General features: G+C 38.4%; 1 protein-coding gene across 5 annotated transcripts in view; it reads left to right on the plus strand.

Moving 5' to 3' along the window:
• Positions 1–17,138, plus strand: part of RASAL2 (RAS protein activator like 2) — a 261,261-nt gene that overhangs the window by 115,637 nt on the left and 128,486 nt on the right. For all 5 annotated transcript variants that reach the window (XM_084789182.1, XM_084789183.1, XM_084789184.1 and 2 more), the window contains exon 3: positions 13,571–13,694. In XM_084789182.1, coding sequence (XP_084645308.1) covers positions 13,571–13,694 — 124 coding nt within the window. The remainder of the gene's footprint in view (positions 1–13,570; positions 13,695–17,138) is intronic.

The raw sequence follows: 17,138 nt of genomic DNA on the forward strand, positions 1-17,138 counted from the left end.
AAATTTCCCTTGCTTAATAAAATTCTTCCCCCCTATTTCATATATTTAATTATTAATAAATTTAACTATTTCACTGAAGGCCAGGCCTTTCAGAATTATGTGTTGTTTCATTAAGATGAATAAGAAAAATTCAGAGCAAATATAGAAGTATAGATTTCCACCAGGTGTGGTGGCACACGCCTTTAGTCCCAGCACTTGGGAGGCAGAGGCAGGCGGATCGCTGTGAGTTCGAGGCCAGCCTCGTCTACAAAGTGAGTCTAGGACAGCCAAAGCTACACAGAGAAACCCTGTCTTGATTCCCCCCCCCAAAAGATTTCCAGTTATCCAGTTTGAATAAAAATATAACTGAAGATGCTAGTTTAAACCAAGCTATTCTGTTACTCTGTTGTCTTTCGTTATCACAGTATTAGCAAGGACTGACATCAGCAGACTATTTTTGCTATCTTTTTGACCTTGCCTGCATTTTATTCAGTTCAGGACTGTAATTTACGAATAGATAGCACAACAACAAGAAGCAAGCTGTATCCAGTAGCTATACAAGGATATATCCCGTCATTAACAAATTCCTGCTCAGTTACGTACCATCTTAGTTAGAGTTGCTCTTCTTCAGACCACCATAAGTACCCAACTCTGGGTCCCATTTCTCCTCAACAGCAGTATCATATGTCCTTTTCCTCTTTGTGTGGGTGTATGCACATGCGTCTTGAGGAGTTGGGGGAGGAAATCCTGTGTACAGTCAAGTACTTTACCACTGAGTTACATCTTCTGCCTGTTTATCTTCTTAGGATAGCTTTTATATGTAGTTTTAGATGTCTGAGAACTCTCATTCCCAAATTTAACTCTTGCTTTGTGTCTGTATATTCCCACTTTCTGACCTTATCTTCCACTCAGATGTCCCCCTCTCTTGAGACAATTCATTTGTTGCTGCAACTCAGGATACAACTGCTGTTTTGTTTTTGTCCTACCTTTGTCTCTTTAGGGATCTTTTAGCTTCTTGGTCCCATGAAAACCAGAGTCTTTTCTGAAGATATGTCTTCTGTGAAATCCTGCCAAGAGGTGGCTGTCTTTCTCCTAACAGCCTTCATCATGCCATATTGCCTAGACTAGTTATATTCTCTTTTTTATGGCTGTTTCTTGATATTCTCCCCCGTTTTCTCTAAAATGATCTAGAACTTTCTGTTGTAGTAGTCACCTTCCAAGTCCAAGCCCCTTCTCTTCTTGTCACTCATATTTCGTTGATTTTAATGCTCAGGGCCATTATCTTTATCTCAACAACTGCTTCAAGTCAATTTATTGCTTGTGAGCCCCTGTAGCGTTAAAACTCCAAGGTATGTACCTCCAGTATACAAGGCAGAGAAAACAGTTCTCTTTCCGAGGGGAGGAATGGGAGTAGAGTAAGGACAGATCAGATCAAAGAAAGGCCAGACACAGCAGAACAGATAGCAACCCCTGTAGCTCCATATCGCATCTGAGGCTTAGGGCAGCATCTTGTCTACTCCACTGAGTTTGGGTAGCTCCACCCTACACTACGTTACTGACAGTATACATGAACACTGGCTTATTTATTGGCTGATTCAATCAGTGTTTGTTGCTTTCCTTTTTGCGGCCCGTGTTCCTATTATACCTGATGTCCTACATCTCTATTGCTTCTTAGGCTTTACCTTTAAAGGTTTACAGAGGCCTGTAAAGGGCCTTCTTCCAGTGAATCTAACCTCACCACCCATCATTTCATGGCCACAGGCTTTCAGGAACATTGGTAAAAGCCCTTAGTACAAGTGCATGACAGACAACTTTATGCCTTGCTGCCAGTTTGAGATCCTCCTTTTTTCATAATTGCAGTAGCCTCTAAGCATGTGGGTGACTAAATTAGGGAAAACATTTTCCTAGGTCTCCGTACTCCAGCAGGGTTGCTGGGGCGCCACTTCAATTACTCTCAATGGTCTAACAAACCCTGGCTTTGTCTGAAGATGGTCTATCCATTCTCTTCAAAACCTCAACTGTGTCTATATTTCTTTGCTTGTCAAAGTTAACATTTCTCAAACCTTTCTGTTCCATTTTTTCCCCTCAAAATTCTCAGTGTAAGCCTGTATAAAGGTTAGTAACCAATCACCACCCTCTAGCCTTACTAGCCAAATACAGTAGCCTGGGGTTTTAGTGTTCAGCCTCACTCCGGTTTCAATACCCAAGCAGAATGGAGCAGGCTCTTTGCCAGAATGTAGCGCGAGTGGTCTCTTGTCCAGCCCCAGATAGAGTCCGTATTCCTGAACCCATGTGAGCATGGCGTTCATTTCCCATCTTTCCCTTGGCATTCTGAAATTCTACACTCCCATCAGAGTGTAGAATCCTGTCCGTCTCTTAGTTTTTTTATTCTTCTCTAGCCCACACCTCTAAACTCTTCCACATTCCTTCCTCTTACAGATCAGTTCCAGAAACCTCTGAGCCATATGGCCAAATTTATCACAGCAACAACCCACTTCCTGGTACCAGTTTTCTATATGAGTTATTCTTCTCATCTGTCTAACAAAAATATCTGACAGAAACAGCTTTTCTGAAGGAAGGATATTTATTTTTATAGTGAGTTTTATGGCCATAGAAGTTGCTCCTGTCCATGTTAACAAGGGTGTGAGGTGCTTTGCTCAGAAAGAGAGCCCTGGTCAGAACCAGGACCAAGCCATAGTGGTTCCAGGGACTTGAGCCTGACTAGAAGTTGCTATGGAGTGAAGAAATCTCTCTGTCCTGCCTCCCTCTCTGTATCTCTTCCTCCTTCCCCCCTCCCTCCCACCCTCCCTTCTTCCCTCCCTCCCTCCTCCCTCCCTCCCTCCCGCCTTCTCCTTCTGTCTTACTCCCCCCCACCTTCTGTATCTACACCTACCCCTGTGCCTACACCTGCATCTATCTATGGGTACAGGTAGATGTGGAACATTTCCAAAGAAGTTAAACTGCAGTTGGAGTGGGGATGAAGGTTAATGGGGGCATTGGGGATGGACCCACCCTGGATGTAGGCTGCCTTCCTGTGGGCTAAGCTCTGGACAGAGTGAGCAGAGCATCAGCATTCTCTTTCTCTACCCCCTGACCATGGACATCAACTTAGCAGCCACCTTGTGCTCCCAGCAGCATGCTTTCCCCACTGTATGGACAGTGCTCCTTCACTCTGGAAGCCAAACAAACTCTCTAAGTTTCTTCTTGTCAGGTATTTGGTCAAGGAATAAGAAAAGTACCTTCACATTTTCCCCCTTACCTGATCTTTCCCATCACTGTGCTAGGATTTCTCTCCTCCTTTAAACAGTAAAATCAATTAAAACAACTCAAATTTTATTACCTTTCATTTATACCTCCTTTCTTCTAATCTTTTTGCAAAACTTAGAATTTCTAAGTTCATTGTCCCTATTTTTTTTTTTTTTGTCTTCATTTTGCTCCTCCATTCTTCATCCTTCTCCTTTTCCCAGATTTCTTTCATCTTCCTTTCAAAACACTGCTTCGCCTTGTAATCTAGCTTGGTTGAATTTAGATACTTAAGCTGCCTCCAACTCATACTGTTGTACCAGCCTTCTGAGTGCTGAGCGTACAGATGTGTGCTGCCACTCCTGGGCCTTTCCTCTCTTTAATGATGATTCTTCCTGAAAAGCCATTTTCTTCACTTGGCTGCACTCCTCCCCCTCCCCCCCCCCCCCCGCCCCCTTTCTTCTTCCCCTTTGTAGTTTCTTTGAGTCTTCTTTATAAATTCATTTTCTCCAGGTGGGAGTACCACAGAGTTCAGTCTCGAACCTCTCCCACTTTGGGGTGCGGGGCAATGACCCTTTCACAGGGTTTCCTAAGACACAGATACTCACAGTATGATTCACAGCAGTTATGAAGTAATAAGAAAATAGCTTTATGGTTGCGGCTCACAACAGCATGAAGGCCTGTTGCTGCCTCAAGATCTTAGACTTTGTTCGTTTGTTCTACTTCAAGCATTGACTTTCTCAGATGTCATTGTTCACTTTTCCACCTGCAACTTACATACCATTTACTTGGTAAGGGCAGCTCTTAGCAATGTATTTTCAATCATAATCTTTCTCCGCTTTCAGTTTAGATTTTTAATTTTAATTTTTAAATTTTTATTTATTTATTTATTTTGGTTTTCTCAAGACAGAGTTTGTCTGTAGCCTTCCTTGGCTTTCCTGGACTCACTGTGTAGACCAGGTTGGCCTGGAATTCAACAGAGATCCGCCTGCCTCTGCTGGTATTAAAGGCATGCACCACCATAGCTGGCTTAATTTTTAAATTTTAATAGGCTGTTGTGAATACTTATAGTGAACTTATAGTTTATAGTATAATATATTATGATTAGATTAGAGAAATTAGCCAGTCTGACATCTCAAAATTTTAATCTTTTTATTCAAATGTTTTCTAATAGTTTTTTAAAATTTATAACTTATTGTTGTCAGTCATAGTTATACTATTATGCTATAGAACATTAAAGTCATCCTTGCTACCAGCTGCACCTTATGTAACTAACTTCTTTTCTTCTCCCCTTCTCTCTCCTCTACCTTCATCCTTCTCAGCTTCAAGTAACCACCATTCTGTTCTCTACTTAAATGAGATCAACTTCCACATATAACTGAGAATATTTAGTGTATGTCTTTCTACATTTAATGTCCCAGTTCCATTTGTGTCCTAAAAAAAAAAAAAAAGAATTTCTTTCTTGTTCATAGTCGAATAATACACTGTTGTGCGTATGTACCACATTTTTTTAAAAAAAAATTCCTTTTAACTTCTGTAGGATAATCTGGTTTTGATTTTGGTACTGGAAAATTTGGGGGAGTCCCATCTGGGTCCCTTCATGAGCTTCTTAATCTTTTTGATAAAATAATTCAAGAGCACACACTGAAGGAAGCTTTAGGACAATTGTATTAGAGTTTAGAAGAAAATTCCCAGAGCAGGCAAGCTATAAATCTTGGCAGTCATGTGGAGGAGGAAGATGGAGAAGAGAAAGAAAAAGTCTATTTGAAGTAAGCCAGCATGGAAGGCAGCTACATGGCAGCAGCCACATTGGGGGTGGGAGGATGGTTAGAGAAAGAGTAAGTCCAGAGTACCAGGAAAAGCAAACTGAGGGGCTGGTCAGTATCTGAAAGAAATAAGAGAAAGAGGAGAAGGAGGGCGAGAAGGAAAATTAGGGTTTTCTGAGTCAGAACTCAGAAAGTGGGGCGACGCAGCCAAACCTCTTGGTGGTTTCTAGAGGCTGAGTAAGAGAGTGTGAGCCCTGGGAAGGGCATTGTCTCATTAAAGGGGTTGTTTTTCCACCTATCTCTTTAGCATGCCCTAAGGTGAGCCTGCCTTGGGGATGGGTGGTCCCTTATCCAGGTGATCGGCTGGCCCAGCTGGATCGAGACTTTTATCTAGAGGTAGATTACATTCTTTTGACTAGCTGGCAACAACTGTCCCTTAATAGATCTTCAGTGCTTCTATAACAGTTTAATTTTTGGTCTTAGCCTTTGTGGATATTATTTTAATAAGTGAATACAGAAAACAGTTATAGTAGTTTACTTTTCTTTGGCTCTAGATTTAGTAACTTTATCTACAACTTCTGATCTAATTACGTGGCTTTCGTTTAGTTTTGCATTTGTCACCTTTTAAAATATTAAATAATTTATTATGTTGTTATCACTCTTTTTACTTTAATGTAAGCTTTGAAGTAGGGTTTTTGTTTGGAAATGTATCTTCCAGTGTTTATTAGTTGTTTTGTTTTGTTTTTCTTTTATATATAGATATGTCCTCAAACTTACTTGGTAAAACCAAAGTAACCTCAAACTCAAGATCTTCCTTACTGAGCCTCCTAAATGCCAAGATTACAGGTACCACCATACCAGACAGTAATTCCTAATACATATTTATCAAAAAAATTTGCAGAAAAAAGCAATTTATAAACTTTGATCCTAAAATATCTGACTCTTCCATATATTCTCAAGATCTTTTCCATCTTTTGCCCCCTGTGATTATCATGTTAGTCCACTTTTTATTTATATAACAAATACTTAAGATACTAACCTTCAGTGAGGAAGGGGTATTTTGGCACATAGTTTTGTAGGATTCACTCTAATCAGTTGACCTCATTGCATCTGGGCTATCATGGCCAGAAAGTGTAACAGAGCCGAACTGATTACCTCATGGCTGAGAAGCAATAGAAGAGGATGAAGGAGTCAGTGGTCCTTTTTGGGCATGCACTCACTAATCCAAAGACCTCCAACTGGGCCCCACTTCTGAAGGTTTCCACTCTTTTTTGGTACTATGGACACCTAAGAACCATACTACATTATAAGCCTACTCACAACATGAAAGTGGTTTTTCTAAAACTAAGTCATGAACATTTAACATGCAGTGATTAGTGTTAGAGTGTTCTGGACGTACCAAATACCAATGAACTATTTACTTTCAAATGCTAAATTTTACATGAATTTTACTGCATCATGTTTTAAAAATTATTATTGTAACTACAAGGGACATTTTAAGTGAGTTCTTGCCTGAGGTTGCTTAGGTTTATATTAGAAAATATCAGAAAGTGGCTTTACAGAAATATCAAGTGTCTTGTTCATGTTTTAAGGGACAAATAATAGCTTACCAGGAGGGAACAAAGGAAGAACAATCATAACATCGTCCAGAGTCACTTAGCAAATAGTAGAATGTTTGGAGCTTTTGCAAAATGGAAAGCAAGACTCAGCAGCAGCCAACTAATCAAGAGCTCTGAAGGCCGTGAGAGATGTCTGCCTTTACTTTTTTAACTGATCCAGGTCATGGAAAGTACTTACTAGGTTAACAATATTGTCATATTTGCCACTTAAACAAGGAATTCTGTGGGTCATATGGAGCAATGAGTAAAAGAGAGTGCAAACAAATAGTTGAGCCAGAAAGAAAAATATTTCATCGAGCCAAGAAAGGAATGATGAAATTTGTTTAATTGAATGACACATTTAAGATAGAATTCAATGCCCTGAGAACAGGTAGTTTTACTTTACTACTGTTAAGTCAGTCTTTTAAAAAAGAAAAAAAAAATGGAACCATTGTTGTATCTGTTATTCAAAAAAGTTTTATGTTCTGTTAATTTTATTAGAGGAAATGATTGAAAATTCATTTTTAATGGAAGGATTGTGATATAATACTTTACCTTTTATTCAAACAGAAGAATAATGAAGATAATTTGGAACTTCTACTGAATAATTGATAATTTCTTGGAGAATTTATTGACTTTCCTGCTAAAATTATCTTAAAAGGCTGTTTTAAACTTAATGAGCTTATCTTAGAAGTGTTTATTTCTGTGTTTAAAAGATCTATCAAAAAGACCCTGTAAGAATTTAAGCTGGAAAAAAGAAAAAAAAAGAATTTAAGCTGAATCCTTAGCCAGGCACTGCTGGCGCATGCGAAGGGTTTAATAGTCCAGTATCACTCATATATTAAGTCTATCTCTCTGTCTCTGTCTCTCCCTCTCTCTCTGTGTGTGTGTGTGTTCCCTGCGCGCGTGCGCACACACACACACACACACACACACACACACACACACACACATATGCTAATGCCCTCTTTATCTCTGTGTTTCTTGTCAGATTGAGGGATATACATGGAAAATGTTAAATATAGCAAATGTAGCAGAAGGGTATATCTGGGAAAAATGCTGAAAGAGAAGTTTGCCAAAAAGTCACCTTGAAAAATAACTAATTGGTTCAGTGAATTGCTTGCATGCAAATTATGCCAAATAGATGTTTAAGTGTTATAAAATTTATATTTTTGCATGAGTCCAAGAAAAAACCCGAATGACTTGATCCAAACCCAGCTCAAAGAGGGCATATGGGGCGTTTGATGACCTCTTGAGTTTTCTTTTCCCTCCAAGAGATAAGACTAAGTAAAGTACAAATTAAGGAGTAGAGGGGAAATGGTAGAGGTAAGAAGCATGCCCCTCTCAGGTGTAGCAAGCCTACAAATACACACACACAAAAATCAAATTTCTGAGTTTCTTTTAACCTATCAGGGTAAACCTAGCTCTTTTTTTTCTTTTCTTTTCTTTTTAAAGCTAACTCTGCTTTCTGTGGTTTGGATTTTTAAGACAGGTTTGTTTATTAATTTATTTCATGTATATATGCATGTTTTGTATGCATGCATGTCTGCACACCAGAAGAAGGCATCATCCCATGTAATTACAGTTAGACAGTTGTGAGCTGCCATATAGATGCTGGAAATTGAGTCTAGACTGTCTGGAGGAGCAGCCAGAGCTCTCAATCAACGAAGCCATTTCTCAGTGTTTGTAAAGCTAGATTCTACTTGAGTAGGCAGCAAGGCGGTCATAGTGGAATGTTCAAACACTCCAGCATAATTAACTTGAAGATATATTTATCTTTAGATACATTGATGTAATTAGCAGTTAGACATTGTACAAAACAGCTGAAAATTAACTGCTATTTATCCTGGGGTTAGGCCCCTGAGCATATTCAGAATAATTTTCTAGTTACTTAATAAATGTGATGGTTGCCGGTTTATGCATTTCTGTGTTAGGAATTACAAGGATAAAAACACAGTTACTCTTTTGTCTAACGAACTTAATAATAGAAATAAAATGAAAAGTGAGGCTGGAGAGATGAATCAGCAGCTAACAAAGTATCCAGGTTCAGTTCCCAGCACCATAGTGGATGGCCCATGACCATCAGTTTCAGGGAATCTACTGCCCTCTTCTGCCCTCTGTGGGTACCTACATACAGATGACACACATATACACCCTTGGCCTGCACACATAAACATAAAATGAAATAATTAAATATTTTAAAGTGATGAATAATATAGTTTAATTGGAAATTTAAAAGTATTCCTTTACTAAAGAACACTGATTTCATTAAATATCATTTAAAGTCTACTGGCAGTGGGGGATTATCAAAGACAGCCTAATAAAAAGGGGACTTGATTTTAAAAAGAAGGACTCTGAATATTAATCTGTAGTATATATTGAAAGAAGAAGCAATAAGAAGAAGAAATGCTAGTCAGGAGCTCACCAATTCGCATGTCTAAAGCCATGGTGGCTTCCCGTTGCCCTTGACGTATACCTGGCCTGTGGTATTAAGTGTGGATAGGACACGCTTTGGTGTTCTACTCTGCTGTATCTCTTAAGAAGCTCTAGCCAGTTGGCCTAGTCCTTTTCCAAAACACATAAAAAAGTTGCTTGCTAACTAACCTCTTCCCTGATAGTATGCCTTTTCCTTTGCCTAAAATGGTCCTCACCCTACCCATAAAAGATTTATTCATTCATTTGTGGGTTGTGGCTATTTTAAGATTTGGGGAGTGGCTAGAAGGTACAAACTGTTAATTTACATGAAATTAGTTGAAAGTTATAAATAAGTATAATAACTAGAGTGATGAAAGATTGTTATGGGAAGAAGCCAAGACAATTATATTTTAATGGCCAATTAGGGCATTAGCACAGAGGGAAGAGTCCTGGAGGTGTCAGTGTTTTTCCTGAACCTGAGGGTGAATAAGAGTTTATCTGACAGCTACAGAATAGAAAAGAAATGAATGGCAGCCTTTAAAGTTGAGAGTATAAATAAAACAGGGCACTGAACTGTAAAATAGGGGCTATATTAGGGCAACTTGGTATTCCTGGACTGTGAAGTCTGATAGTGGATGTACAGGGAGTGACCGGATTGTGGCAGCCTCTGAGCTATGTTGTGGAGCTTGTACTTTCTGAGGCAGTACTCTCAAGCCCTGCCATTGTAGAGAAGCTTACATACAATTCCTAAAGGGCACAGAAACAAACTGTGTTCTTGCTGAAGTAGAAAGCTTCTCTTTCTTCCCCTGCAAACATAACACCTCTCCTTTGAAAATCACTGCTGGAGCCAAGGAGAACCACTAAAGGATACTAAGCCTCAGTGACATATGATTGTATCTGCATGTATGTAAAAGAGAGACTTAAGGGGCAGATACCAGTAAAGAAACTGTTGTAAGAATTTGGATAAAAGAAAACAAGTACTTGGCACTGGCTATGATAGAATAATTGATTCTATCATAGGATTATAGAATCCTTATTCTATAAACCACAAAACCAACTCCTTCCCCAGTATGCGTATTCAGTCAGTCATTGGCTAGTAGGCAGCCTAACACTCCAGTAGTCACTTGACTGCAGCTATCTGCTAGGTGCCATTTCCTAACTGTTGCATAGCAATTCAGATTTCAAGCTGAGGGGGGAGAAAACCTCTGGAGAAGTGCAGATTTTCTGAACAGGATTCCCAGGAGACTTTGTAAAGGGTTCTACTATGTTTTTTCATGGAAGGTTTTTCAGAGAACAACTAAGGATTGAGAGCACAAGATAAACTCACTAGTAGGCTGAACAAAGGAGGCCTTAACTTGTCACTGAAGAGATTTTAAATCTCACCATTCCTGAATCTATGGAAGACTATGCCTCAGAAGCACAGAAACTGAGTAACGAGTGTAGTTAAGTGGTTTGTGTCTCTTGGTTTTTGTAGTACTTAGGGCCACGATTTAAGAAGAGAATAGTTAGAGACGCCGAGAGTAGATTTAACAGTCCTCAGCTGTGCCTGGACAGTCTTAGCACTGGAAATGTTTCAAAGCTCCCCTGGGTGACTATAATTTGCAGTGAAGGTTGAGAACCTCTATTATAGATGGCACTCTGAGTGCTTATCCTTAGTAGGCAGGAGAGAAAACTTCACCGTAAGGCCGTGGCTGTCAGCCTTGAGTGAGCATTCGACTCTTGTTAAAGCAGTGTTGAGCTCTACCGCCACACTTCTGATTTAGCAGGTATGTGAATTAGGAAAATCTGTTGAGCTCAGAATAAATTGAATTTAATTTCCATATTATTCTAAGCAATGTGAAAGAGAATTTTATAGGAAGCATATGTGTATTATGTGAATATAAATATTACATACACCACCTTGCCCTGCAAATGTCATGACAGTTTGCAATTAAAGAGGACAAAGAAACCAGAATTTGCATTTTATTTCGTTGAGAACACAACCTTAGAAACTATTGAATCCATTTATTTCTTACAGCTTTCTGTTTTCCTCCTCTACAGAAGATGAGGATTAATGTGTTTGGTTCTTTTCCTTTTTTATTGAACCCAAAGTGATGCAGAAGCCCAGGCCAAGGCCAAAGAAATGTTAAAAAGTATTTTCATGTCATAGAAACTTGGAGATGTGTAAGTTCTTAAGAACAGTTCTTAAACAAGAGTATGAAGTGGTAAAGTAAATTTAGGGTAATCAGAACAGAGCAAACAGATATCTGAAACTCTCCATCTTGGCAAAATGCTAAGATTTTGAACTCTAATATAGTTCACTAGAAAGGAATGAAGCCAATTAATTGGTGTCTTTAAAATATTGTATCTAAGGAGCAATTTTTTAGCCTTATAATAATGAAATAGTCTTAAGAAATTTAGGTAAGGAGACTGGAGAGATGGTTCAGTGGTTAGGAATACTGGCTGATTTTAAAGAGGCCCTGTGTTCAGTTGCCAGCACACAGATGAGGTAGTTTACAGTTGCTTCTAATGCCCGCTTCACGGAATCTGTCTATGCCCTCTCCTGGTTTCTGTGGGCATGCAAATAACACAGGAGCGCATGCACACACTCACATTAAATAAATACATACATAAATAAAACTTTAAAAGAAATTTAAATTTAAAATAGAATTCCTATGATGCTCTTATTTTCTTTGAATCAGAGTAAAGTTACTTATCTTTTCAGAGTAATCATTTGAATAAAATATGTGATCGTAGTTTAATTTTAAGCATTGGAAATGTGTGTCAACATTAAGACTTGAAGAAAATGATAGATAATAAATTTTAGGCCCAAATAACAAAACTGATGTATTTTATTTCTTCTTTATTATCGTGGAAACCAAGCATGTAGTAGAAACGTCTTTATCTTGGGATGGTCTTTATAAATCTCCACTGGAGGAAATTATCTTCTCATGAAAAACTATTAAAAAAACCTAATGTTTCTGTTAAGCGTGTATTTATTCAGGTAATAGTTAAAAACTGTAACACATAGATATGTTTATTTGCTAAATGATCCAGATTTTCTTTTTTAAATTTACAGCCTTTTGTTTCTACTTTTGAAGCAAGTAAAAGTTACTTTTGCCTTTTAAAATAAAAGTCACTTAACCTTTCAGTGCCACTCTTTAATTATTTAAGTAGAAACAATATACTTCACTTCTTAAAGGGATAAATGGCTTAAGTTACTATTCATGGAGTTTGTATTACTTAGTATTTTAGGAAGAATGTCATCTTTATTGACTTATATGATCATTTTATAATTTTATCTTTCTTAATTTTACCTTTTGATTTCTCAGTGTACAAAGAGTAAGCATAGTTAATGTAATGAAGGGAAAGTAATACTTAGTCCTGTAAGGAGTGTGTAAACTTTCAGTACTAGGAAAGTGCTCGCACATCTATTCCCTGGGGACTTGGGCTGCATCTCCCATCGATGTAAGGAAGCTGTTAAGTCCACCCAAAGACAGAACTCTATGCCATCAGCCACGCTGTAATAGTAACCCACTGGAGAAGGCTTCAAGAACACATTCATAGTTCTCACTCACATGCTCAAACAACCATTCAGTATGCTTTTGAAACCATAGCAGAAAAACATTTTTTATTATAGAAACAGTCATCTCTTTGGGATAAAATATGTTTTATCTTTGTATCTGTGCAAAAACCTATATATGTTTGCATTGGAAATACATTTTATCAACTCTACTTAAGTACTTGATTCTAATGCTGAATAAAAAAAGCTGGGTGATTTTATTTAAAATTATTAACAAAAACAATTCCCTTTTCAGAGGATTTTGAAGCTTGATTTTTTTTTTTTATTTATAACATATACAGCATTCTGCCTACATGTATGCCTGTATACCAGAAAAGGGCGCCAGATCTCATTATAGATAGTCACGAGCTGCCGTGTGGGTGCTGGAAATTGAGCTCAGGGCCTCTGGAAGAGCAGAGCAGTGCTCTTAACCACTGAGCCACCTCTCCAGCCCCCTGAAGCTTGATTCTTATGGTCAGCTTTTATTTCAACACTTGCCTTTTTGAATGTTAGATAAAATTAAAGCTTGTAAACAAGTTTCTGGTACAGAAGAATGTGTGGGTTTTATTTTGTTCACTGAGCTTCCAGAGTGTGTTCCCTCCTAGATAGGATTCATACAGACTCCAGGTAAGCTAAGTTACGTGCTTGCCTTTCTTCATCCTGTGCTTCTCCTTCTAAGGAGCAGCTTCCTGCAGAGGGGTTGGTAATCTCTTAACATATTTCTTTCTTTCTTTCTTTCTTTCTTTCTTTCTTTCTTTCTTTCTTTCTTTCTTTCTTTCTTTCTTTCTTTTTTTTCCAAGACAGGGTTTCTCTGTGTTACCTTGGCTGTCATGGACTCGCTTTGTAGACCAGGCTGGCCTCGAACTCACAGCGATCCGCCTGCCTCTGCCTCCCGAGTGTATACTTCATTGCTATATTCCTCCTACTTTCAAATCTCATCCCACACTGCTGTCTTCATTAATTAAACACCTTATTCATTCAGAAAGTACTTAGACAAGTTCATTTTTTTTTTTTCCTTGTCTAAATAGATACCTGTGGAAGGACAGGAGCAACAGACAGATTCCACCAAAGGGCGATGCCTGAGGAGAACTGTCAGTGTCCCTTCAGAAGGTCAGTTTCCAGAGTACCCACCAGAGGGCACCACGAAACTAGGTAAGCTAAAGAAAGGAAAGAAATCTCTACTTTTTTTTGGATGACTTATGGATTTGTCACTGCTACAGTAAAATAAATCATTGTATGTTTCCCATTAAACCATTGTGTTCAAATCAATAGCCTATTAATCCAGACTTAAAGTTCATCCGAGTTATAACCAAGCAACAGCAGTTACTGTATGTTAATAAAACTTATCTGCATGCTACCCAGTAAGATTGCTGTTTGGTGTACGCACGTTGGATGGCCTATCTCTGCACTATTGCTCAGCTCTGTGTTTTCGGAGCATTGGTAGTGTTGTCTTAGTAACTTGTGAGGGCATAGACACACCATGTCATAGCTGCTGATGTTTTTGTGGATGTCAGAGTAGGCTAATTTAGTTTTGCGTGCTTTCCATCAGCTATATTCAAACCCATGGCTCAAGTAGAGTGTTAACTCCTTCCATTTCAAGTTGGAGAGAGCTTACTGATAGAATACCCGTCTAGCATTAGATCACACTGTTCCCCAAATAAAAAACATCCCAAACAAGATCACATTTCAGCTGTTATATTACAAAAGAATTTTTCAGTATCAAAGCAGCTAGCCCTTCCCCCATTGTACATCTTCTGCATATCACTTGGTGTTTCGTTATTGTTTTGCAGTATTTAAATAATTAAACTGGCACAGACAGGAATACACAATTTAAAATAATGAAACATTTTGAAAAAGAGGACCTGCTTTGGGGGTTCTTACATTGCATTGTTGTATATTTAATAATCCGTGCATATCTTACTCATTAGATACATAGCATGTAAATAAAGTCATCTGTGGTGGAGGTCAGTGTCTACAGTTTTGTGGTTTGGGTTGTGTTTTCAAAAATAAGGTTTGGGCTTTATTGTCTAAATGTCAGAATTTAGATCTTTTTTACTTCCATTTCTCTTACTGTCTTGTAAAACTTTCTGCCTTTTAGAAGTATTAGCAAATTTTCTCTCTCAAGTTTACTATTTGGAGAAAATGTATTTGCAGTCATCATGTTTACTTGGAGCCTCTTTATCCTGTGTTACAGCCAGTTCAGACCCACAGAGTACTGAAAACTCACTGGGGTGGGAACAGTTTAAAGCTCATTTTATTTCACATGAACTGATATTCCACATATACAGACTGGCCAAGAGCCACCATCTCTCCTTTTTGTTTTGTTTTGTTTTGTTTCTGCTCTATTGAAAAGTGTTTTAAGTTTTAAGGAAATATAATCATAGTCTGAAGAATTATTACAGAGTTCTAGAGAAGCCACCTAATGACTGTGTAATAAGCTGTTAAAGTGTCTATTGTGTTCCAGGTACTATTCCTAATCCTAAAATTAGTACTGAAATTTGCCCTCATTAGTATGAGGAGGGCGAAGCTTATCTCTGGAGATATTCCTCTCTTACATGTCAGTTGAGTCTTGAATTAGATAGTTACCCTGTTTTATTTTTATTCCCTGGTGAATTTTCTTTAGGCAAGATTACCTTCTGTTGAATTTCCCATTGAATACTTGTGTTTGTAATAGTAGATGCTAGTCTGAAGACTAAAAAATGAATATAGTAGGGTTTTAGGTTTTTTTTTTAATTTAACAAAATAGAAAAAATACAGATAGAAACAAAAGATGTATTTAAAGATTAGTTATTTCTACACCATTTCTATATGCCAGCAAGTAGAATCGAAAAAATTAATATGCTTAGTAGACTATCACAAGATGATAACTCTCTAGTAAAAAGAAATCTAATGCCGGGCATGGTGGCGCACGCCTTTAATCACAGCACTCGGGAGGCAGAGACAGGCGGATCACTGTGAGTTTGAGGCCAGCCTGGTATTCAAAGTGAGTCCAGGACAGCCAAGGCTACACAAAGAGACCCTGCCTCAAAAAACAAAACAAAACAAAAAAAGAAATCAAATGTGGTGTGTAAAACTTCTACACAGAAAATTATACAAAGGATGTAAATAAATGAAAGCCTATGAGATAGAGTTGTGGTGAATGTTTGAGAGCTTGCCTAGGGTGCACGAAGACTAGATTCAGTCTCTAGCACCGCAGGCAGGCAGAAAGGGAGAGAGAGAGACAGGGAGGGAGGGAGAGAGAGAGAGAGAGAGAGACAGACAGACAGACAGACAGACAGACAGAAGGAGAAAGAGGAGGAGGAAGAACATACAGGAAAGGGCTCAAATTAATACTGTCCACCTTAATGAATTATCTCAAAGTAGGCATGAACTGTGTGACCGCTGCCTAAGTCAACAAAAAGGGCATTGAAAGTATTCCAGAAGCTTGTCAAATTGCTCCCTCTTCAATTCCTGCTGTTTCCCCAACACTAACCACTACCTGACATCTAACACCGCAGGTTAGTTTTGCTACTAGAAGCACTTATTCCCTAAGGCTTGTCACTTGTGATGGGACACTGACATTCACCAAGCCAGCACCATAGCAGAGCTACTTTTACCTACTGCCCTATCAGGTGTGCCAGTTGACAAGAAGAGGCCTTTCTGATTTGCTCTCTTATCCTCTATCCTGGCACAGTAGGTAGCTCATCTCTGTGAAAGTGACTAGGGGTACCTTTCATCCCATTGTCATACAATTTGTAGTTATTCCATAGTTTTCCAGTAGATGGCAGTAAAATGTCTCAAATAAAGAACTAGTTCGTTCAAATCCTTTGTGCAGACAGACTATCATGGGGTTGTTGTTCCCAGTTTGGACATTCAAAATCTAGGGATTGGTGCCTAAGAACAAGGCAGGAGAGCCCTCTCCAATGCCACTCCTGGCTAGGGCTTCCCTGAATCAGCCCTAACACACTGCTAGTGTACCATAATTTTAGTGTATGCTAATTGGTAATATTAGTGTACATTAGCACATGTTAATATTAATAAAACACTGCTGTGATTAGAGGTCAGATAGGAAGGGAGAATGAGTAGATTCATCATGGATTTCTAGAGATAGAAATAGCACACTGAACTTACACTCCTTCCGCAAACCAAGAAAAGCTATAGTAAAGGATTTTACTTTAAAGACTCCATCCTTCAAGCATATGGAAAACAAAAAAGTCAAATGCATGCATATATGTGCGCCTCTGCCCCCCACCCTCACCCCATACATACACCAAAAGCTAAGTTACATTGTGATAAAAAGTACTTGAAAGAGCCAGATCTTGATGTGCCAATGAAGAAACCACACATCAATGTCATTTTTTCTGCAGAATCTTACAACTTGGAAGCAGATGGTTAATTTCTGGGTCGTGTTCTCTTTTCCATTTTACTGCTTTTCCTACTTAAACATGTAGTCATATTTTCAGGGGGAAGAAACAAATCCCAAGACTCAAGGGTATCTGGATCTTTGAGATACCAGGGAAATTAAAAGCAAAGTACTTTACCAAATGCATGTTGTTGCGTAGTATTAAAAAATGGCTAAGAATACCTGTGTCATTAAACATTTATTTTTTTAATGAT

Source organism: Acomys minous, assembly GCF_964271855.1.
Source record: "Acomys minous genome assembly, chromosome: 1".
Taxonomy (NCBI): Eukaryota; Metazoa; Chordata; class Mammalia; order Rodentia; family Muridae; genus Acomys; species Acomys minous.